The 25,102-nt window shown below is 37.8% G+C and overlaps 1 protein-coding gene across 2 annotated transcripts in view; it reads left to right on the forward strand.

The window, feature by feature from the left end:
- The window catches only part of prkcbb (protein kinase C, beta b), a 134,436-nt gene extending 111,568 nt beyond the window's left edge, over positions 1-22,868 (forward strand). The window contains exons 16-17 of one of the 2 annotated variants that reach the window (XM_079394292.1): positions 3,466-3,606; positions 22,113-22,868. In XM_079394292.1, coding sequence (XP_079250418.1) covers positions 3,466-3,606; positions 22,113-22,271 — 300 coding nt within the window. In that variant the 3' untranslated portion in view covers positions 22,272-22,868. Of the gene's footprint in view, positions 1-3,465; positions 3,607-13,512; positions 15,989-22,112 lie in introns of those variants that run through there. The other variant, XM_079394291.1, reaches the window with a different exon arrangement.
- Positions 22,869-25,102: the final 2,234 nt, after the last annotated feature.

The following is a 25,102-nucleotide window of genomic DNA, read 5'->3' on the forward strand; positions in this document are numbered from 1 at the left end:
AATACCATGATAATCTTTAAAAAAAAACATGTAATTGCCATGGTAAATGAATTTGGTGATTATTTATTACAATGTTATGCACTCAGTAAGAATGTTTTTTTTAAGAAGTCTCTTATACTCATTAAGGCTGTATTTATTTGATCAAAAATACACTAAAAAACTAAATAACCGCTTTCTATTGTAATATATTTTTAAAAAGTAATTTATTCTTGCAAATTTTCACCAGTTATTACCAGTTATTATCAAGTCTTCAGTGTCACATGATCCCAAAAATCATTCTAATAGGCTGATCTGATGCTCAAGAAACATTTCTTATTATTATCAATGCTGAAAACAGCTTGTGCTTAATATTTTTCTAGTGTTTTGTTCACTTTTTTCAGTATTCTTTGATGAATAGATTACTCAAAAGAACACAATTTTATTAAATCTTTTGTAACATCATATAATATAGACAGCATAATATATGTACTGTCACTTTTGATCAATTTAATCCATGCTTGATGTAAAGTATAAATTAATTGAAAAAAATAAAATAAAATCCTAATCCCAACGTAAGAAAAACGTGTTCCTTTACCTCAAATGGTAGAACAGCAAAGATAAATTCTGCATAAAAGTGTCTGTTATAGCGAATAAATGTAAAGCAATGTTTCAGACCATAATTATGGTATGGTACCATCACCTCCACATTTTGGCAAGTATAGATAGACAACTCACTGAGTTTTGAAACACAGCATCTGAGGATGATAAAGTAGCTGAATTATATTGTGTTAAAAAAAGAAAGAAAAACCTGCCTGAGGCGTTTAAGGACTTGTTTAATGAAGCTGACAGAAGCAGAGGATGGTGTATTGCAGGAAGCGCTCGTGCAGCAGCAGTAACAGCAGATATGTGCGACTGCGGTGCTCTGAGTGCTAATTGAAGAGTATTATCAGTGTTGATGGAGTGTACAGCTCTGATAGGGGAGGATTAAAGTGGGATGCTGTGGTTCTTTGATATGGAACACAGCCCAGCACACTGCTGAGAGAGGCTTGGGACACAAGCCTGATACAGGCTGATACGCCATGACTAAGGCCAATCTAGAGCTCGCACGCAGACTCTCGCTCACTTTCTCTTTCTCCTTTCCTCTTTCTCTTTGCATATGCTGTATTTGTGAAAGCGCTTGTCACCATACACTAACATTACAATGGTATCTCCAGCCATCTGTCAAGCCATCTGAGTGTAGAACATGGTGCATGCTCAGCACCTTGCGTCCAAAAAATGACTTCCAGATGTGGAAACATGTTCAAAATAAGTAAAATCCTATGTTTTGGGATAGTTGTTTGCATATTTTGCAGATTCATAGTATTTTATTGGCTAGATTTTTTTAGTTCTTGTGTATTATGGACACAAATTGCCATTTTTTCACTTCAGACAATTATTTTATCCAGTCGGTGGATATTATAAATGTTGTCATGCATCAAATAGCAACAAGGCATGTTTCTGTGTGAATTTGTTGTTTTCAGCATGACTTGAAATTCTGGTAGTGTGTGATCCTCAGTCATTAGTGTACAGTATGATATCCAGTTTTTATGGTTACTGTAAGAGGCTTGATTGGTAATTGTAACAAATATACCCAAGTGTGAACACCCAAATTCACACCCACATGTGCCAAAAAGTCTTCAGAGTAAAAAGTAATTTTTACCTTACTTTAAAAGTAACTTTAAAAAAAATTCTATGCAGATTAACATGCCAGTAAAAACACTGCAATCATGCTTTAATGATTATCCAATATAAATTCATATCCAGTAACCATGAAAGACTAATAGCCATGGAAATTCAATAAACGTTTAATTTAAGATTGAACCTGCGGTCATGAACCATCTTAGATTCATTTGTCAGGATAGTGATGAGGCATAAATTATCATAAGTGTATATGGCTGTCTGTTTTTCATGTGACCAACCTAGTCACCATCACTAACTCTGAGTTAAAGTTTAAGAGCATCAGTGCTGAATTCTCTGAAGAGCACTCCTGCCACACTTGTGTGTAGTGGGCTGAAGATGGCCAGGAGGGAGAGATAAAGCAATTGACTTGACTCCGATGCTGCAGGTCACTTGTGTTTTTGGCTCCATTCGGCCTCTAGAGCCTCTCCTGAATCACGCTGTCAGATTACACTGCGGCTCTGTCGTTCAGAGCAGGACAGCTGTGAAATATGAGCAGTCAGCTGTACAGAAACAGAAACAAGCCGAAAATGATGGATTGATGGATGGATGGATGATGCATGGATAGATGCATAGATAGTTAATACAGATAATGTTTTATAGATATATTTTACAGATAGATAATTAGCCATGTTTTTGGACCGATAGATTTGGATGGATGGATGCATGGAGAGAGAGAATTAGCCAGCTGCGTCTCTGTGGCAGCATGGCCCAGCTGCCACACAGCGAGTGAGCGTGTCCTCGCCTCTGCTGTATACATCAATGATGACAACAATGATGACAAAGCTTCAGAGGGCAGTGGAGCACACAGCTCTTAGCAAGCGCCATGAGTCCAGAAGGCATGCAGGGTCAGGGATTGATCCAACCCAGCCAGACCGGCCCCGGCCCAGTCCCTTCTTGATCCAGTGAGGGTTAAGGCTCTACCAGTCAGCAGAGACCTTCATCTCCCCCCCTCCTCCTCCACCTCCAACTATGCCTTACAAGAGCCTGGAAAGACTTTCTCTGCTGCCATCCATTTTTCAAGCGCACTGAGGCGCTGAAGAAAAAGTGGGAAGTTGTTGAGCTTTTCCCCTCGCCTAATCTCTCCTACACACGCTAAAGTCACTCACTGGAATAAAATAGCCAAACGATTTTGTTATATTCAACATAGCATGTTCTGCTGGGGAATAAAACAGCTGTCGGTGAAGGGGAAAAAGGGAGAGAGATGGGTGTGCAGAGGAAGTTGATGAGGAGAGGCTGTGCTGAAACTGCAAAGTAAAAATTATTTGACCTAAAAAAAAATGTAATGACATTCTCATTTCTGTGGATTTAGTTTTACCCCCTCCAGGGATGTTAATGCAACTTGTATTTTTGACCCATAAAACAAAATTATTGAACAAAACGCTACTGGAGTAGGGCAAGCAGGTACCCTGGCTGTATTTTGAACTAAATATTTGTGTTCTTAGTGTTAAACATTAATCTACTATACACTTTTAATATATTAATGATATTATTTTAATATATTAATACACTTATACTATATTCATTTAAATATATTAATGAAGAATTTCTCATGCCCTGTACATAAATTATGTGATAACGTGGAAACTGCTATTGTCTCATGCTGTAATGTAAATAAAACCTGTTAGAAAATAGATTATATGCTATTAATTCTGATTAACTTGATTCATTATTCTATGTATTATGCATTTAATTAGATTTTTTTTAATTGTTTGACAGCCAAACTGTATACCAGTGGTCCTCTCATAATTGTGTTGTCCTCTGTTTCAGCTGATGACCAAACACCCAGGCAAGCGTCTGGGCTGTGGTCCTGAGGGTGAGCGGGACATCAGGGAACACGGCTTTTTCCGTTACATGGATTGGGAAAAGTTGGAGAACAAGGAAGTTCAGCCACCGTTTAAACCAAAAGCCGTAAGTCCAGCCAGTCACCTCACCTCTAACACACACACAAACACACACACATTCTCTCTCTTACTTATCTAAAACCCTGGTGGTTATTTCAGATTTGAGTCTTAATTCGAGTTTCATTACCTTTTATCTTTTTTAGCCTGATACTTAACACATAATGCATGGCATGGTTTACCAAAGTAAGACAACATTACATCAACAGATGGAAAAATATTCCTATCAACAACCATAACCCGATTGATGTTCTTAATCCTAAAAAACGTTCTAACCCCAATCCAACTTCAACCTAACTTGATTCAAACTCATCAGTTAATCTATTTGAACTAAATTACAATTTGAATTTCAGTAAGTAGAATCGAAAGGGAATTCAATTACAAAAAAATACAATTGTATTTTATGTAAGTGTATTTAGTTATACATTTTTCAGTATAAATTACCCATAATCATGTTCATACAACATACAGGCTATTTTTTTTAGAAATATTAGATCATGGAATAATCAGCATATATTTTTATAAAGTAAAAATCTGTTTTGAATCAAAAATAGTGTTGAAATTTTGTTTATTTATTTTTGATTAAAGGCAAAATTAGGATCAGTTTAGTTATCTGTGTAAAGTTGGTAGACATTAGAAAAAGTATTTCAGGGAGTAAATTGGCATAATTACACATTTAATTATTAAATCAGTTATGTTTTGTCACAAAATTTGGGTTACACTTTATTTTAAGGTGTCCTGTTGCAGTGTAATTTTACATATAAGTACTGAGTGATATTAATTAACTACATGTACTTACTATATGGTTAGGGTTAGGATTAGGGTTTGGTTTAGGGTTACTCGCATGTAGTTATCCATAATTTATTATTGTTATCATAATAGTAAGTACATGTAACGTGTAACAAGGACACCTTAAAATAAAATGTAACCAAAATTTGCACTGGATTGAATTAGTATTATGAGTATTATATTTATAGCATTGGAATATGCTATATGTGTTTCATTGAATTGCAACAGTAAATTCTTCATGTCATTCAAATTAAAATTCCATTTCAACATCCTGTGGGTCTTAATTTAATTATTTTTTCTCTAATTCTAAATTTCACTCAACCCTGCAGTCTATAAACCTAACCCTAATATCAGAGGGCTGTGATTGGTTGAAAGGAATGTTGTCTCAGGACCAGCAAAAGATGTTGATCCAGGAAAATGTCTTACTTGTGTAAATCACATTAAGCGACCTGTAACAGCGCAAGCTCAAACTGGCTGACTGGACACAGTTTTCGAAGACTGTCAAAGTAGTCAAATTCTTCTGTACAGTAGCACAGAGATGACAAGTCAAACTTTCAGGGCTGTGGAGAGCAGTAGGGTGTAATGAGGGGTCTGTGTGTCCTCCTTACACACCACAGCAAGAGGCACAGCAGCATCTTAGCTTCATTAGTGCCATGTGCGCCAGGGCTCCGGCCGAGCTGAGACACGTTTGTCAGTCTCAGTCAGATCCTTATTGAGTACAGCTTCTCTTGTGTGCGTGTGTGTGTGTGTGTGTGTGAGCTGTCAGATGGAGCAGGCATTGCCCGGGCAGTGCTGCGTAGTGCTTCCCTCCACATCAACCCTCCTGACCTCCCACTCGGACTCAGACTGGCCTGTTAAACGTGATCTCCTTCCTGCAGCGCCTCCCTGGCATTGAGGTCTCGGTGCACTCATAGAGAACAGATTGTCCTGTTGATTTTAGAAAACTGAGTTCACTTCTGCCGTTAACTTCATCTTCACCTTAAAATCTGAAGTTTACTTTAGCGCTTGAATTGAATGCGTTAGTTTTAGTTGAAATGGCAGAAGTGTGTAATTTCTGTCCCACTAGTGTCACCAAACGGAATTGTAAAAATTATGGTTTTCAAACAGGTTTCCTTGAAACTCCTTCATACCGCCAATGGAGGAGCAAACAGATAGTCTAACTTCCAAATTCACATCATTGGTTGAGCCAGTGTTTTTGACAGAGCAACATTTTTGACATCAAACCTCATTGGTTCTTGCTTGTTTCGTAACCAGTTGTAACACAATGCTACTGTACAGTACTGTATATAGTGTAGTTAATTTCAGTTTTTATTTTACTATATTTTCTAAGATAATTTAAAGGAATAGTTACCCCGAAATTTGAATTATTCACTCTCAGTCCATCCAAGATGTAGATGAGTTTGTTTGTCCTTTAAAAAAGATTTGGAGAAATTTAGCATTACATTACTTGCTCACCTGTGGATCCTCTGCAGTGAATTGGTGCCGTCAGAATGAGAATCCAAACAGCTGATAAAAAAAAAAACATGTTTGAACTCTCAATAAAGAACAATAATTCACTCCAATCCATCAGTTAGCACCTTGTGAAACAAAAAGTTGTTTGCAATAAAGAAATCCATCAAGACATTTTAAAACCTTTGCTTGCGACTAAAATATGTGTCCTTTCTCAATGAATACTTTCTTTAATGAAAACATTGTGCCATCTGAATTGGGAGAGAAATATGCACAGATCAAGTACCATTTACAAGCAAAAACCATCCAAAACAGTTCTAAACAAATATGTTGATGTGATGTTGATGTGATTTTGATGTTAAAGCAGAACAGAGGAGGAAGCATTATTATGGATTATGGACTGGTAGCGATGTTTACAGTGAAAACACCTTAAGGATTGATTTGTTTCTTACAAACACATAGCTTTTCACTTCACAAGGCATTAATTGATAGACTAGACTTACTTGTAGATTATTGTGATGTTTTTCATAGCTTTTTCTGACGGCACCCGTTCACTGCAGAGCATCCATTGGTGAGCCATGTGATGTAATGCTGAAATTCTCTAAATCTGTTCCCAGTTTGCAGGCTTACTTATACTTTGAAACAGCAGTGAGGTATACATAGCTCACTGTTCAGGTGTGTGTGATTGGGTAGTGTTCATGTGGTGTTGGCTGCCTGTGTAGCAGCAGATGGATGTTTGTGTGCTGGTGTCATTAGCTGAGCAGAAAGACGGATGATTTTAGACCCTCTTCGTGACGACGGCCGCATGGTTGATGGACATTCAAATAACTGTGATTTACAAACTCAGGCAATTATGATCTGAATGAGACTCGTGTTTTCTCATCTGGAGACCAAAAATTCATGCAGACATTAGCTCTGTTCCAAATCACAGTAAGAGGCATTCATGGGCAGCATTTTAAGGAGTATAAGGCAATCCCAGAATGCACTGCAACAAACACAGTGAGAAAGAAATGCAGGATGTCAGAATATGCAAGTTAAATGTGATTTATTACAAATATAATTCATTCAAAACTAAAAATTAGGAATGCACTGAAAATGATTTCCAATAGGTATCTTTGTTTTCATGCCATTGCAGTGGTGTTGCTAGACCCTTGTGAGCCCCAGTAAAATATTACTGTGCCCCACTAAAAATATTACTGATAAATCCTCAATCTATCTGGCCAAACTGAATGAATGAATGAATGAATGAATGAATGAATGAATGAATGAATGAATGATGCATTTATATAGCGCTTTTTATTGTGTATTGCTGTACACCCAAAGCGCTTTACAATCATGTGGGGGGGGTCTCTCCTCAACCACCACCAGTGTGCAGCATCCACTTGGATGATGCGAAGGCAGCCACAGGACAACGGCGCCAGTGCGCTCACCACACACCAGCTACAGGTGCAGAGGAGAGAGAGTGATAGAGCCAATCAAGCGTATAGGGATTATTAGGAGGCCATGATAGACAAGGGCCAGTAGAGGGAATTTGGCCAGGACACCGGGGTTAAACCCCTACTCTTTACGAGAAGTGCCATGGGATTTTTAATGACCACAGAGAGTCAGGACCTCGGTTTAACGTCTCATCCGAAAGACGGTTTGCAAAAAGGTCTGAAATTGTTTGTGATTAAGTTTGATTCATTCAAACAGTTTATCCACAGAATAATTTGCAGCGATTATTCGCCCCACAATTTTAAATTCATTTATCTGTATCGGTATCAAAAATATTTTTTTTAGATGGTCAATATTAAAAATTCAATTTTGTCCACAGATAAGAATAATACTACATTAAACATGAAAATTATCAGTGTTGTTTTGTGAATTAAGGCATCCAAACAAACTAATATACACTGTGAAATATGGTTAATTCACTTTCAGATGAGTTGAAATAAGGTGTAAAATCACGTCCAAAAACAGTTTACTATAATTTATCATTATCCCTTTAAATCAGTGAATAATGGCAAATGTAATATAAAATAAATGCAAATGAATGTCAAAATTACATACCCCATAAATAAATGAAAAACTAAAAAAGAATCACTAATATTGGCCTATGATTATGATATAAGCTTATAATTCAAAATGATTTTACCCAGAAAATGTTGTAGTTATACTTATTAAAGTGTCACATTGTTCCTCATGTCGTCTATATTTATTCTATCAAGTGTGAGATGAATGTTCCATGTGATACTTGAGCGCATTCCTATGTATGTAGTTTTCAAAATCACTTACTTTCAGTGCCGCCTTAGAAGGCAGCTGCCTATGTAGGCAATGAGGAATCTCACTAGGTGTTGTTTTCAAAGCTATTATGTGCGTTTGAAGTTCCAGAGCCTGTAGTTAAAGAGCTGAAGTCAGGCTGGTCATTAAGGACAGTTCCCTAGATTCTGCCCCATTCCTGCTGTGCACCTCCTCACCCAGATCTCACTCCGCTGGGAAACACGGTAGTCTGACGTAGGATTTGGATGGCATGTCCCTCTACACATCACAGCCTGTGGCTCTGAAATTAAGCGTGACAGCACTGTCTGGCAAGGGATCACTGCGTTGTGGTGGATTAGGGAATCGGACCCAGGGGATGTGAAGAGGGATGTGGGCCTCGAAACAGTCAGAGTGACTTTACAGCTCAGGTTTGGAGCAGAACGAGGGGAAGGCCACCATACGGAGCTCTTCATTTCTCTGCTGGTGCTGTTGAATTATCTGGTGGCAGGTGAGAAGTGACTGTTGATTTGTTGCTTGGGATGTCAGCCAGCTCTAGGTGGAATGCCTCTGGCTGTATCTGCAGCAGATGGACTGTTGTTGCCTGTGCGGTACAAGACTGACAGCGGTGGCCCGCGTGTGCCAGTCACGGGAGGGTGGATCTCTGAAAGCCTCTTTGCTGCCAGCGCCTCTCACTTCCTGTATGTCACCCCGCACCTTCTCGGTGTCGGTGCAGATTGGACACGGTCACCTTAACCTCACCCTTTCATTTACACACACTGTCCCTCATACTCCGTTCATGCTGGAACAAAGGAGTGATGGGTGGAGGTGCAAAGGAATCAAAGCCAAGTGAAGAGAGTGACAGATTCATTCTGAAAAGTCCAGCTTATACCAGCAGGCTTCCATGCTAGCAAATGCTGGTGAGTGTGGTTTTTTTCTGTCAATTAACTGAATTATAATTTAGATTTAGTTTATATTTAGGTTTGATATACAGTGTATATATACACATCCACACACAAATAAATATTAATAAAATACTTTAACTCTCTAACTATTACCGTCACTTTTGATCAATTTATTATTATAATAATTATAAATGGATTAAAATTTACTGAAAAACATTTAAAAGATTTCAATTTCAAATAGTTACTGTTCTTTTCAACTTCCTATTCATCAAAAAAATCTTTAAAAAATGTACCATTGTTTACCCAAAAACATTAAGCATCACAACTATTGTTAACATTGATTATAATAAGATTTTATAATAAGTTTCCTGAGCCAGCATATTAGAATGATTTCTGATGGATCATGCAACACTGAAGACTAGAGTAATGATGCGTTACAGAAATAAATTACATTTACACTATATTAAAACTGAAAAAAAGATTATTAAAAATTGTGTTAATATTTCATAATATTACGGCAACCTTGATGAAAATAAACTTAAAGTACATAATATATATATAGAAAATAATAAGTAAAATGTGTGTGTGTGTGTATACATAACCTCTGGTATCTCTAGAGACTGTCTCTGTAATAAATGCACTGTAAATGGCTATGGATAAAAGCATCTTATGGCTTAAGCTAGTAAAGAAATCTTGAGGAGCCACCAGGACTCCATCATTTCACGCTGGGGTCGAGCTATGGTCTTTTGAACAGGCTTTGTGCAGAGTGAAGGTTGAAGAGCATGTCGTAGTCAGAAATGACAACTATGGGCTGTGTGAGCGTGATGCTCGGTAGCTTTTGCTTTAAAGAAAATTATTCTCCCTTTCATTCCCTCTCCCCTCATCCCCATGTGCAGCAGTCACTCAGAGATATGAGCCAGCAGAGGAAAAACACTTTTTCTCACAAATAAAAGCAGAGTGTGTGCTAGAGAGAATAGGTCTGCGTCAGTGAGCGATGGACGCATGTGAGAGAGAGCGAGTTGTAAATGGCCAGTGTTTAACACAGCAGTCCTCAGAAAAGCCGCTTGTCACATGTGTGTCTTTAATAGCAAGGGCTGCTCACAGTGGATGTGGCCCCCTGATGCTAATGACTGTGGACAGGTGATTTTAGGAGGACACCAAAAAGCTTTTCCCTCAATTTTCAGGGGCCAACGAGATGCAGGTTGTTTGACTCTCTGTGGGGTCACTTGCCTAGGTGGCATATGGCATGTATGGAAGAGAGCAGGCAGATCCATAAATCGCAGCCTCCCCTGATCATGTTTGGAAATACTAATGCATCTGTGGCGGGGCGACAGGGGTCAGGTGGTTACTGCATGGGACCATTATTTGAGTTTAAATTAGAGAGGTTTCTGAATGCAGAGGTACACAGATGCTGCACGAGGTGATTTAATGGTTCCCACACACAGATGTTATATGCCTCAATGCTCTCACTGTCTGTCACTCTGTGTGTGTTTGTGTGTGTGTGTGTGTGTGTGTGGCTGTTTGGTATTTAGAGGTAGTGAGTGAACTTGCCATGAAAGTCTGAGCTTTGATTGCACCTCTGTCTTATATAAGATGTATTGGTTGTAAATCATTCACATGGTAGTCGGAATCCTCTTGCTGAAAATTCAGAGGCACATCTAAAGCTATTGTGTTTGCTGCCAGGTCCACGCTAAGGATTCTGGGCTAATGGTACAGTCAAGAAAATGAGGTCATTTCATGCTGTATGAAATGGGGCTTTTAAAGGCTTAGGCTTTTGTTGGGCTGCCCAGTGGCGTAGGGAGTGTTTATTTGAAGGGGTTTGGTGTTACTAATGCTTCTGTTTACCTAGCTTTCAGGTACAGGCTGTATTTAAGGACATTATTACAGGCTGTATTTAAAACTTGTTAAAAGTGATCATTTAACATGTTTTTGTAAACCTTAATAAAAATCGTGCAGTGATGGATTAACTTATTTGTGCAATTTTATTATAAAATATGTATATAATGCTTTTCTCTTGAACCGTCTATTCATCAAAGAATTCTGAAAGACAAAAAGTATCATTGTTTCCACAAAATTAATAAGACGTATTTTTCTTGTGCACCAAATCAGTAATGTCATCACATGAATAAGTTACACTTCAAAATAATTTAAAACAGTTATTTTAAAATGTAATAATTTTTTTGTTCTAATAAATGCAGCCTTGGTGAGCATAAGAGCTTCTTTAAAAGCATTAATAAATCTTACCGACCCCAGTGTTTTGAACAGTAGTCTGTCACACACACTAGAGGTTAGAAATGAGCATTCACATTAGTTTAAGTGCTACGGCATGGAATTACTCAACTGTCTGTTACATAGGTGCCATTATTTTCTGAAATGTTTTTCTTTTTTGTAAAAAAGTTTAAGTTCACTAAATGTAATACTGTGACACTGAAAACATGCGAAAACGGGAAAACATAGTATATTGTGACGTGTTTTGTGCAAGTAAATTTCTTCCATTTTGAAGGAGCTGTAGTGAATGGACCCAAAGTTGATTGCCCTCCCATTGTACTTCTTAGAAGCAGAACCCTATATAGACTTTCACAAGGTCTTCACTCTGATTGGTGGAAATCATGAACTCCTGTGAAGTCAAAAGCTTGTGATTTTGTCCTGTGCAGTGGGTCTGTATGTAAAATGTCTGATCTACAGTGCTGGTGTTGATTCTCCACTAATGACCGCATGGTACATCACAAAATATGCAGCCACAATATGTTGTTATAAAATAATGCATATGTTGAACAGTAATATGCATCACATCGTGAGCTGCCTCAGCTCTAAGCTTTTATTCTTTCATTGTGGCTGCTCCAACAGTATTGTTTGCCAAAGGAGAGGGTGCAGAGATACCTCATCATGGGCCAGAGGTAGAGACCTGGCCAGGTTTGGAATTTTCTCATGGTTTGCTTCTGAGTCCTATTCATGAATATTGCATGACGGGCTGTAAAAGGTGAGTTTTAATATCGTGCTGGACTGCCACTGATCAATGCTCTCCATGTAAAGGGGTCCGCATGAGTGAACAGTGCAAAGGATTTCACTCTCATTTACAGATTCGCTTGCGTGGACTTACCTGTTTTTTTACCATTATGATGAGCAAGCTATTTAAATGTCACTGGAAGTGCAATTTCAAAAGCTGACATTTGACTTGAAGCATATGTGTTTGTGGTGGCATTAATGCTGTTGTTATTGTTTTCACTGTTGTTGTTTTCAAAAGCATCATGAATGACACCCTAACACGCCATTGACATCTGGAACATATTTCTGTATCAGTATGAGTGTAAAGGTCTCACACACGCCTCCATGAATTCATATTTTTCCAAGTTTCACCCAATGCCATGATGAAAAGACCAGTTTTGGGCTTTTTCCAATTTTGCTCATGTGAATTCCCATATTGGTGCAACTGGTGAACCAGTGAAAAAATGCTGGTCAATGTGCTTCATTAGGTCAGATTGACTCTGTTATCATTTACTCATGTTGTTCTTTTTGTGGAATGCATAAGAAGATATTTTGGATAATGTTCTGTTTGCTCTTTTGCGATGAAAGGGGACTGAATCTTGAAGCTTTGAAAAAAGATATAAAAGCACCATAAAATGAATAATATACAACTCGTGCACTATTTTTCATATGGCTTTGGATGCAGTATGATTGCTTGATGAATAAACTGAATTAATTATTCACTGATAATCTTCCCCTCCAGTGAGCTGTTAACCACTGCAAACAGATCTTTGAATCAGTGAGCCTATCAGTTTTCTACTCTCTTTTTATTTATTTTTCAAAAATAAATAAAAGATCTGTCTGAAATGATTATTTATACATGAATCAGATATCAGTACTTTTCAAGAGTTTTCAGTGAAGTCAAGATTTTCTGTGAATGATGAGTTAAATTTCGGTCTGTTTCTCTAGCGATCAAATGGCTTCAAATATAGCACTTAAATGTTTTGGACCACCTGTATGATTCTGTGATGATGCTTTTTGCTGTTTTAGAGGAAGGTATTTAAAAAAAAAAAAATACAGCTCTGCAATGAATGGGAGTAAATCATAACAGACTTCAATTTTTGGAGTATACTCTTATAAATAAAGGTTCTTTGTTGTCCCTTGAATTACATCTATGGAATCTTTCCATTGCACAAAAGGTTATTTTTAGTTGACAAAGTTAGTTTTTCACACTAAGACAAAATGGTTCTTTTTAGAAATATCCACTGAAAGGTTCTTCAGTGGAATCCTTCTGAAAATTCCCTTTTGGAACCTTTATATTTAAGAGTGTAAACAATCACCTAAAGCTATTCGAGCAGCCTTTTAGGGACATACAGTATGCTGGTCTATTCCACAGCATGCTGTAGGTATCCATGTATCCAGAAATGCTGTTCAATAATCCACAGTACCTGTCACAGCCCTTACATTCACATCCATTCTCATACTTTTATTTGTTCTCTTTTACGTTCTACTTGACCATGTTCATCATCCTCCATCCATTACATGCCTCTCTTCTTCTTCTCTCCCTCCTGCAGTGTGGCCGGGATGCAGAGAACTTTGACCGCTTTTTCACCCGCCATCCACCGGTTCTCACCCCTCCAGACCAGGAGGTCATCATGAACCTCGACCAAGACGAGTTCGAGGGCTTTTCCTTCATAAACCCCGAATACCCTGCCATGGAAGCCCAGAGTTAAGGGCGACCTCCTAAAACTAACCCAGCCCTCCATCAAACCCCCTCTTCATCAAACCTCCTTACGTTTATGTATCATACACTCCATAAAACGGGCACGTGTATGTATATAAACAGCCATGCACAGAAACTAAACCATCTATATACATATGCATGCAAAATTTCGATATTCGTAGATTAGCCTGAAGGTCGTTGTCGGCTTTCACGACATTCCATTGAGTGTGTCCATGCTGGAGGAACGTTCCAATCTGAAGGCTGTATTTATACTATTTGTTCTCTACAGCTTTCCTGAATGTGGTGTGTATTGCATAGCTCTCTTTTAAACTATCCTCAGATGTGTGTGTTTCGGACACCGCCGGTGTTCCGATTCAGCCATTTGCACTAAAGGTGCATGAATCGCATATGAGATGCACAACGGCTAGCCTCGCTCTCCTTATCCAGCCTGTGACCGTGATATTCTGCTGATTTTATACTCAAACCATTTTGCCTGTTTCAAAAGGAATGCAAACTCAAAAGGTTTTTGCATGACGTTTTTGTTTTGCCCGAACGTTTATGATACATATGTCGTTAGTTAGCTCCGTAGTGAACCCTAGTCTTGCTTTAATCTCTGACTTGCATTGAACAGACTAGTAGATAACAGAATTTGACCAAAGTTTTTCTTTTTCTTTTTTTGGAAGCATGAGTAAATCTGACTTTTTTAGGATGCCTGTATCCTGTTTGCGTGTTTGTATGGGCCAATAGAGCTTAATGGATGTGCCTGATTGTGGTAGTGATCTGCTGTTTTTGCCTGATCATCTCACACCATGAGCAAACACTCACCCATGTACAGGAAGCATGACTCCTGTGATGGTTCCTGTTGGCTCTTCCTTGTTTAACACTTGACTTCTGCTTAAAGGTCAGCCGGATTTAATCGAGAGGTATTTGACAGGCACATTAAATATCAACTACCTCCTGCTTGAGACAATTACAGATTGAGACAGGACAAGAGAACAAGTGCTAATATCAGAAACGAGCTAGCGCTGTAGCCAATAACCTTTAAAAGACCTGTCGGACTTTGTTAGATATGCATGTTTTCAATGGGTACGATCTGGAAGCATTTTTCAACATCATTGAGGTTTACGATGACAAAGAAATGAGCAGTCACCCATGGGTAATATCTCAAAATTCTACCCTGGATTTCATTGAAGAGCTTGTGTATGAGCAAATTAGTCTAGTTGGGACGCATTGATATAGCTTCACTTCGCTTGAATGATTCCATCTTGAAGCTTGTCAATAGAGACTCGCCGCATTATATTATGCTGAAACTTTCTACATGAAAACTCTGAAAGAATACCACAATGTTTGTGTGGAACACAATATCGTGCTTCAAAGGCGAAGAGAAGAACAGGATATAAAGACGACAAATAAATTGCATCACAATTAGACGGTGTAGCTTTGGAAATAAAACAATTCAAGCGTGTAAACATTGCTCATAAGCGACAGTAGGGGTCCGTTTAAGCTATCTGTTGTTGTGTTAATGGGTCCAACACGGGCTGGTCAGTGCTTTAATATGGTGTCCTAATTTAGAATGCTGACAACTCCAATACGACAGTCGGTCTAGAAATGCAAGCCCTGTTCATGTCAGCGGTAACAGCAGCGAAGTCCCTGTGTGGAACAGATACCATATCACTAAATGGAACTGGAAAGGCCACAAGAGCCACACATCCACAGAAACAGGTCAGATCCTCTCAGACAACAGAGTTCCCTGAGAGGTTATCCGTGCTGACTAGCGGCCAGTGGTTTTTATTGGAAACCACTGGGGTTTCATATCATATCTTCATCATATCATAGAATTTCAGGGAAGGGATAACCTCTCTAAAATGGCAAAGGTTTCCAGATGTTGTGGTTTGCAGGATAAGACACTTTTGGTTAAAACAAACAAACAAAAAAGATGTTGTGCATTTGTAATTTCTGCCAAAAAAAAATATAGCGAGCAGTTCAGTGTAGGGCTTTGATATAATTTTTTTAAGTGTCTTAAAATAACATAAGCAAATAAAATGTATAAAATGTGTCAAATGTGCTTAAATGTCATGAATTTTATGTGGTCAGTATTGTAGATAAAAATAAATGAAAAAGGGGGATTTTTGTGTTTTCTATACCATAAAATGTGCATAGAAGATTTATGCATGAATTACAGAAAACTAACCTAGTGTTTTAGCGAGTGCTCTTGACCTTTCTGTGTGCTTTGCTTCATACATCCTCAATGCTTTTCTTGTGCCAAAGTATTTTCCACAAAAAACATGAGTATGCATTTAAATAAAACTGAAACATCAATAGCCTTTGTTTGGTTTTGCGTTGTTTCCCTCATTGTAGTTTTGAGTGCATATACCCTTGAAATTCAAACTCACCTGTAATGTGAACTCTGGAAACACAAAAGACTGTTTTCTATTCTAAGACCTTGATGCGACATTTTATTCGATCACATAAAGCATTATTTGTATGTGTTTCTGAACTGCTTGGCAGAGGAAGTCTTGTCAATTTGCTCAGAGCATCGCCCGTGTAAAACCAACTTGGACTGTGTGCAGCACAAGCCCACGCTAAGCTCTGCATATTTCATGCCTGCTACGTAACATGAGAACATTTCATCCTGTTCCACCACCATTCAGCCAATGACATATGGGAAGAACATGCATAAGGGTGGGTGAAAACTAGAGAGACGCTTTATATGCCATATTAAACATGCTGCGAACCTTTATTGTGAAAATTAGAGTGGTGGTTGGCCTGCTTATGTAAGTAGCACCGTAAAAATCAGCATGGGGGTCTCGGAGATCGTTCAAACTTGCTGGTTTACATATATGCGGTACACAGTTGAGTCTGTGTTCCACACAAGAGTGCTAATTAATTCTGAATGTCGCAGCCTCAAATTAAATGAGTCGGTTAGCACGAAGTGTGTGCGGCTTATCAGCTGAAAACAGGTCAGCGTTTGATACTGCTGTTCTCTTCTTGCGCTGACATCAGCTCGCCGCTAATCCGCTCCTTTATAGAAATCTCTGTGCCTTAGTATCGCACAAAATTACAGAATCACGATTGGAATTAAAGTCTGGCAAAATGAACACCTTGGATGTCTCTCGTCTTTTCTCTCCTACCTGAGAGCTGTTTTTTTTATTATCGTTCCCTTCGGGGCTTTTGGTACAGCATGCATCTCAAACTCTATCTCTGCTATATATCTGTATGAAAAATTCAAATGGGCTCATCCTGGTATTCTCAACGAGTCGACGTCCCATGTTCCGCTGTCATCCACCACTATCTTATATGTCAATGTGCATCATAGCCTGTTTATGGAAACCGAGCTGTTCAGTGCGCCCGTGCTAATCTCATCTTGTCAAACAGACCTGTATCTAATCAACACAGAATGGCACTGGCCTGCATCAGCATGGCAAGCTAGCATGGATATTCCTGTCAACTGAGACCATCATTCATCTCTAATTAGTGTCATTTATCATTTAGTGAAGCTTCAGGATGACAAATATTTTGTTGGATGCTCTTTTTACGCTCTTTGATCTGTTATATCCATTCTGATGTTAACGGTTCACACATTTTTTCAGTTCCTGGTACCCAACACTACACAGCACCACATACCTCCAAAGGTCAATTACCCGTTTAGGTATCTAAATGTGGATTTATGAGTGACGCTAATTGTGATGTCATCTTTTAGTGCTTTGAAGAATATACTGTTCATTACAAATTATACTATCAGCATAACTGATTGATTTTAGAATAGAGCATAATTGATTTTTTTTATTATTTGTTTGTTTTCTTATGCCATTTAATATGTATGTACATTTTATTTATTTTTAATTTTTTTATATTAATAATGCACTTTTTAATATAAAATTTCTAAATTATTTCCAGATTTCTTATTTATTTTTTCACAATTATTGAACTTTGTTATTTTAATTTAAATAATTTTATTTTTTTATTATCATTAGATATTTTTGTTTTTATATTATTAATTCCTATATTTATGTTTACATTTATAAAATTCAGGAACATGATTTATTTCTAGAGATTTCTAGAGTAAATTTTGTATCCCAGGCTTGTAGGCTGTCAGACTTTTGGACCCCACTGTATCTTATAATGTATCACACTTATACATGGAACAGTAGCCAGATTTATAGACTCATTAACTCTGCAGGATAATTACTAGATTTAGAACTAGTCATTCAGAATCTCGTCTGCCTTGACCTACAGTCCTGAGGTTTCCATGCCAATGCCCAGTGCCATTTTTCTCTGAACTGTTTGGCTCTTGAGAGCCCAGGTAATCTAGTGGCCATCACTCTGGAGTTGTGGCTTGTGTGCTTCGCTGTGCTGTGGTGTGCTTGAACCAGCAAATGGACATAAGGTAGGAAATGTGCTTCTGTTGTTGTATCATATATCTTCCTCCTGTCTACTGTATTCTTTCTGTCTGTAGCTGTTTTTATCCGTGTGCGGGGTGCCAGGAGATCTCAAACGCTCTTCTGGACCGTCTCACTTCCCCAGTTTTCTCTTGTTTGATGTGATCTGCATACCAATATTTGGAGTCAAATGTCTTCTCTGCATCTGTGATCTTGGTTGTTTGTAAATCCTTTTTGCTGTGCTTTGACACACTCTCATCTCTCTCTCTGTCTTGCTCACCTGAAAGCGACTTGTCTCTGTTCTTTGTCATTTTAAGGTGGTGTGTTCATTGCCTTTAAAAAAAGAGATCACACTGCTTTGTCGTTGCTGGTTTATTGTCTTCAAAACATACTGAATGCTTCTTTAATACCAAGCGTTATGCTGCCTAAAACAACTCTGCACTTCCCACAATTCCCTCAGGCCCGCCACTGACCAGAAAGCTGAATTATTTAGCTGGAAATAATAACTTAACTGAATTGCATTGTTTTTCCAGGACAGGCTTCAATTTTGGCCTTATTATCCAAGCAAACATCCAACAGACTGTGATTAATTTGTGAGAAAGGTTAGCACTCTTATATATACCGGGCCACCATAATTATTCTCTGTGCTTCACTTGATGTCTAAAAGTCAGTGTGAACTGCCATTTGCAAGCAATTTTACATCCAGAACGTGACATATTTTCAAGTGAAACAGGATATTCAACAAGAAAATATTCTGGAATAGCCTGCAGCATTGGCAAAAAGGAACACAGTTTCACAATAAGAGCACGTTATTGCATTTTGATTAAAGATTATGACAAAAAAAATATTTTGGTTCAGAATAATGTGCATTGATTAATTGTTTACAATACGACCAGGAACACGCAATAAGAAAGTAAGTCATCCTATTTCTTCCTCAGAGTAAATAATACATTTTACTCGCATGTCTCAGTTATACTACTGGTCTTGCAATTCTTACGAATAAAGTTGTAGTTATAGAATTTATACAGATATAAAGTTGCAATTACTAGAAATAGCCAAAATTGTGAGAGATCCACCTTGTTTTTCCCATATAAGCAGACGCGGCCATTTGTAAATTTTATGGGTCTGGCTTCAGGTGTCATTTGCTTCCAGCTATTTTTAGCTGTACAAAATGGCTCGATTTGTTGCTTGATATTGCAGATACGTGTCTTATCTTAATTATGAACACACTGGTTTGTAGTGCAAACAGTTTTACTTTTTATTGCACGTTGTTATTCTTCTCGTTATTTCCCTACAGCGGCTAATGTGACTATTTGAAGTCTCATACATTCACAGAAAAGGGCTTACTTCCGCATTGAAAAATAAAGTGGATAAAGTCAAAATTCGGAGAAATAGTAGCATTTGTGTGATATGAAGGTGCAATCTGGAGAAATTTACAAAATAGTAAGATGTAAATTGCAACTATGAGAAACCGTCACAATTGTGAGAAATAAAGTCGATATTACAAGGAGTGTTCACAATTGTGTAATATGAAGGCACAATTATGAGAAATAGTCAGAACTGTTACAAAATCGGAGTTGATAGTGGCAGTTGTGAGATATGTGACCCTGGACCACAAAACCAGTCTGTCGCTGGGGTATATTTGTAGCAATAGCCAAAAATACATTGTATGGGCCAAAATTATGCCAAAAATCATTAGGAAATTAAGTAAAGATCATGTTCCATGAAGATATTTTGTAAATTTCCTAAATATATCAAAACTTAATTTTTGATTGGTAATATGCATTGCTAAGAACTTCATTTGGACAACTTTAAAGGCGATTTTATTATGAGAAGCAGTTACAATTGCAAGATGAACACAGTTATGTGTGAAATAGTCAAAATAGTGAGATATGAAGTTGCATTTATGAGAAACAGTAACAACTTTGAGATATAAAGTTGAAATTATGAGAAACGTCAAAATAGTGAGGTGCAAAGTAGTCACAAATGTGGCATAAAAGGCTGAAATTGTGAGAAATAATCACAAATGTGAGATATGAATGCACAATGATAAGAAAGTCACAGTGGTCAGATGTAAAGATGCAATTGTGAGAACAAAATTGTATGAGAAATTGTTACTTTTTATGTATTTTTATTCATTTATTTTACTCTGAGGCAGAAACAGGCTTCCATATTGACTTTATTGAACACAGCAATGTAGTGGCGTTCATTCAGAAATATGTTTTTTTCTCCCCAATAGTTTGAGATGACAGCCCCACGACCCTATATCAAACATATTTCTTCAAGACAACATAGCTTAGCGCTCTGTGTACATTTTGTGTATTGGTACGCAGTATTTGCGTCGCCAAAGCTTTCTTGCTCCACTGATGTTTAGCATATTGAGCGCAACCCCTCCCCCCACGCTAGCTTTTCTTTTGCCTTTATGGATTTACATTGCCAAGCAGTGCATTAACAATGTCTAGCCCCAGAGTAGGCTCAGTCCTCTCTCCTTTTCCCTGTTTTTTCTCTCCATCCCCTCCATCTATTCCACACCTTCTGTCACATTCCCTCCATCCCTTTCTAGCTAACTTTGACCCACCTTCCCTCCTTTGTTTCCTTCTTTTAGTCTGTCTCTTTCCCTCGCCATCCTCCCACTCAGTGTGTTTGAATGTGTATGTGTGTGTGTGTGTGTGTGTGTGTCCTCTGAGCCAGGCTGGCTCTTCCCTCGGGCGCGCTTGCACACAAGGCCACAGCAGCAGTAGCGCAGCAGAGAGGAATTCTCCCAGTAAGAACAGGCCTGTGGGCCTAACAAACTGTCTGCCCCTTTCATTTAGACTCCTCTCGCAGAGAGAGACAGAGACAGAGGCATATAGAGTACAAGAGAAAGGCCAGCAGTACCTACGCTTTAGCATCTCATAAAAGAAATGGTAACGCACAGTGTGTCAATGCAGCGAGCCGTCTCCCACAGCAGCTCTAGATGGGGACTGTCAGTGAGATATGAGTTTCATCAGTGGCCTGGGCGTCTTTTTAAGAGCTTGCGTGTTATAGCTTCTTCTCCTGAAGCGGAATCCCTTCTTCTTTGGCACATAATTCCTCTTCAGTCTTTAACACAGCTGGGCTTTTGCCTGGAGTCTACTTTTCAGCTTCTTATTTAATGTGGATAATTGTGGATTATAAGGGACAGTTCAGATGAAAATGAACATACTGTCTTTATTTACTCTCCTCATGTTAATCCAAAGCCATTTGCTGTTATTTTTATGCACATATCTATATTTAATATTTATTATATATTATATTATATTATATTTATATAAGCATATATTTATTTAAATATTTATATTTAAATTGGTATCTTTATATTTGATGCATTTTTTAAATGTATAAAAAATATTAAGCAGGACAACTGGTTTTTAACATTGATAATAATAAGAAATGTTTCTTGAGCAGCAAATCAGCATATTAGAATGATTTCTGAAAGATCATGTGACACTGAAGACTGCTGGAAATACAGTTATTTTAAATTATAATATTGTGAAATACTGTTATAGTTTATACTGTATTTTTGAACAAATAAACAGCTGTGGTGAGCATAAGAGACTTCTTTCAAAAACATTGAAAAATCTTACAGAAGCCAAATTTTTGAAGAGTAGTGAATATTTTTTCTCTGAATGGCAGTTCATAATCACCATGTGCTGTCAAGCTCCAAAAAGATCATTTGTTATAATCCAAATATTCTGAAGTCACACAATAGCTTGGTAGTCTGATATCATAACATAATTTTGTCACCTGAAAACCAATGACGTTCTGTGTTATTGACTTCTGATATGAGTGATACTTTTTAATGTTGCTTTTATGGTGTTTTTGGAGCTTGACAGATGTGACCAAATGGCAAAAGCTGCATTACGATTCTTCAAAAATGTCTTCCATTGTGTTTCAGTAGAAAAAATAACATCAAACAGGTTTGTAAACAACATGCGGATGAGTATATAATGACAGAATTGGCATTTTTGGGTGAACTACCCCTTTAAGATCCCTTTAAGCTATAAATATTGTTGTAAATGCAGCTAACTCCCATCTTCTTTCTCTTTTCCAGCGAAACAGCCGAGATACTTGCAACTTTGACCGGGAGTTCACAAAAATGGCCATCGATCTCACACCCACCGACAAGCTGTTTATCATGAATCTGGACCAGGACGAGTTCCTGGGGTTCTCCTACACCAACCCGGAGTATGTCAATCCCACTCAGGGTTAATCGAGCAAGCGTACTAGAGACTGTTGGTCGTGTATCTCTCTGTCTGCCTGTATGTGTGTGACATGTATGCTCAGGGTCATGAAAGCTCACCCATGTTACTGTAACAGGATTTTACCAAAGGGCTCAGGTGGACCACCTCAGTATATAGCTGTGCGGTATTCGGACATGATTCCAAGGGACCAGAATTCAAGCAGTCAGTCTCACCACAAGTCAAACGTTTCCCTCTTCCTGGCTTTCACACTTCCAGGAAAGCCTGTAACTCTCCTCCAGCTTGAGATTGCATTCAGTGTTTGGTGTTTATACGACAGTAAGCGTGGCCTATGCAACAAACGAGGAACAAACACGACTAACCCCGAGTGAGCAATTTGAAAAACAACAATGTTCAGTGCTTCAATTATTTATTTGCGGTTAATTATTGTTCCCCCTGTTTGGTCTGTATTTTAGATGAGCTAATGTTTAATTCAGTGGCTTAAACCCATTATACCAAAATATTATTACCTCCCACACATGACTTGAGCCGGCACTCCCGTGCAGCCTGTGCGAAGTGCTGAATCCCTGGCAGAAGTGTCCGCACTATTGTGACATTCAGGGAGAGGGAACAAGAAACAAACAAACAAAAAAAAAAGTAAAGATGGTTGCAAAGTGAAAATGACATTATCATTCATAACGCTGTATTTCTGGAAGATTCATATCACTGGGTTTGGGCAGAGCGGAGATTTGTAAAGCTACTAGTTCGTTTTTCTGTATCCTTGAGGATGAGGATTAGAAACAGCCAGATAGATCAAACGCAGTCGACGCCGTCTTGCAATACAGAATTCAAATAGTACATAACTGTGTATCTATGCACCTTGTACGAAACACAATGTGCCATTTTCTAAGGGACTTCAGCATCCCTGTGATTTCAAATGCTTAATTTGCATGATTGCAATAGTTTGTTTATCCTCTAGGCATAATACTTTTGGATGTATCTATCATTCAGGCGAAAAGACTGGTTTTCAATCACAGAAAAATCATACTGGCATTTCCAAACGCTTGTTATAGATCAGTCGTATATAGCAATGTGATTCGAGTCCGCCACCTATGTGCACTGATGACTCATAGGCTTTGTGTAAATAATGTAACTAAGCACTTTCTGAAGAAAAAAAAAACATTTCTTAGCTACCTTCTCATTCGTTTAAAAGATAAAGGCATACTGTTATTAAGGTTTTGCATGTTCAGATTTATCACTACACATTAATGGCTTGTAATTTGTCCCCTGCATCATCTTGTTTTTTTTTTGTTTTTTTTTAAGTAAGCTATGTAAACATATTCATGTGTCTCAAAGATCCCTGGTCAAACCGCTAATGAAAACGACTTTGAGATTAGATACACACAAATCGATAGCCTTCTCCTGAATAAGCGGCGCTGGATTGATCTGTTCTGCCTACTCTTGTACAGCTCCTAACCTCTCTAGTGCTGTGTGTGTAGCGGTGCTGTCTCTGTGAGGTGAATAGTTGCAGTGTTTTGATTGGGCTTAGTGTCACTAGCCTTCATTTTTTACTCACCGTGTGGCTGCCAGGTAGTGCTATCCCATAATGCAGAAAAAAGTTAAGCTGTTGCGTATCGATTGGACAATTATCAAAAAGAGAAATAAAAGGCATATATCAGTTGACACTGTGGAGCGTGGGGTGAGTGCGAGGTGATTTAGAGGGAGAATTTCACGAGCTTAAGGAGAAAAGCGCTATACAAATGTAATGAATTATTATTATTATTAAGGGTGCAGAGTGTCTGCTTAATTGCCAGCCGAACAGTTTATGACTTCGAGGTCAGCTCCAGGAATAAAGGATGCGAGGTCTCAGAAGCCACAAACACATAGATACTGAATGAGACGCTAGTTAAACCATTAAAGTTATAACTTATTGATGTATTTATGAGAGAATATGTAATATGTTCTATTTATAATACAGATATTCAATGTAAAACTGTGTTTTTGTCCGGTTTCTGTAATGGTGTGTGTGTGTGTGTGTGTGTGTTGACCAGAACAAAGTCTTTAAAATGTGGTCTGAGGACCCCAAGGGGATTCTAGGGAGTCTGTGACTCTGGCTTCAAAACTGTGACAATGTAAGATCCAGTTATTTAGTGTTGTGTTAATAATTCACGTAACACTTCAGTATAGTGACCGCTTCTCGCTATTAACTAGTTGTTTATTAGCATGCCTGTTATTCACATACTGGCTGTTTATTAATACTTAAAGCATGTATTCTGCATGACCATATTCTACATCCCTAATCCTACCCAATACCTTAATTTAACAACTACCTAACTAACCATTAATAAGCAGCAAATTAGGAGTTTGAGGCAGAAGTCGTTAACAGTTTGGTAATAGGGAGAATTGGGCCTTAAAATAGCGTGGCCATAATTTCCTAGTATTTATAATAAATATCACATAATATTCAGTGTTTATTCTCCTTATATTACTAGATATTATATATGAAAATAACATCTAAAATATATGAAATTATATTTAATATTCATTGTTTTTTTTCTCATTTATATTATATTATATTATATTATATTATATTATATGATAGAAAGTGGGTCCTTGGCATCAAACAGTTTAAATCCCCTGGACTAGAAAACATTGCTATTTGCAATTTTGAATATGAAATTGAAAAGATATCATTACTGGACATCAAATCATGAGCTCATTCTGGTGGTTATTTAAAACAAAAAAATACCTTGATATTTATAATCATAAAGTTTGTTTGGATTTTGACCATTTAGAGAAAGACTAGAGATATTTTATACTTGTCTTTCTGTATAGCTTTGGTTTTATGGTTTTAAAAATATTT

Source organism: Barbus barbus (assembly GCF_936440315.1).
Source record: "Barbus barbus genome assembly, chromosome: 3".
NCBI classification, from domain to species: domain Eukaryota; kingdom Metazoa; phylum Chordata; class Actinopteri; order Cypriniformes; family Cyprinidae; genus Barbus; species Barbus barbus.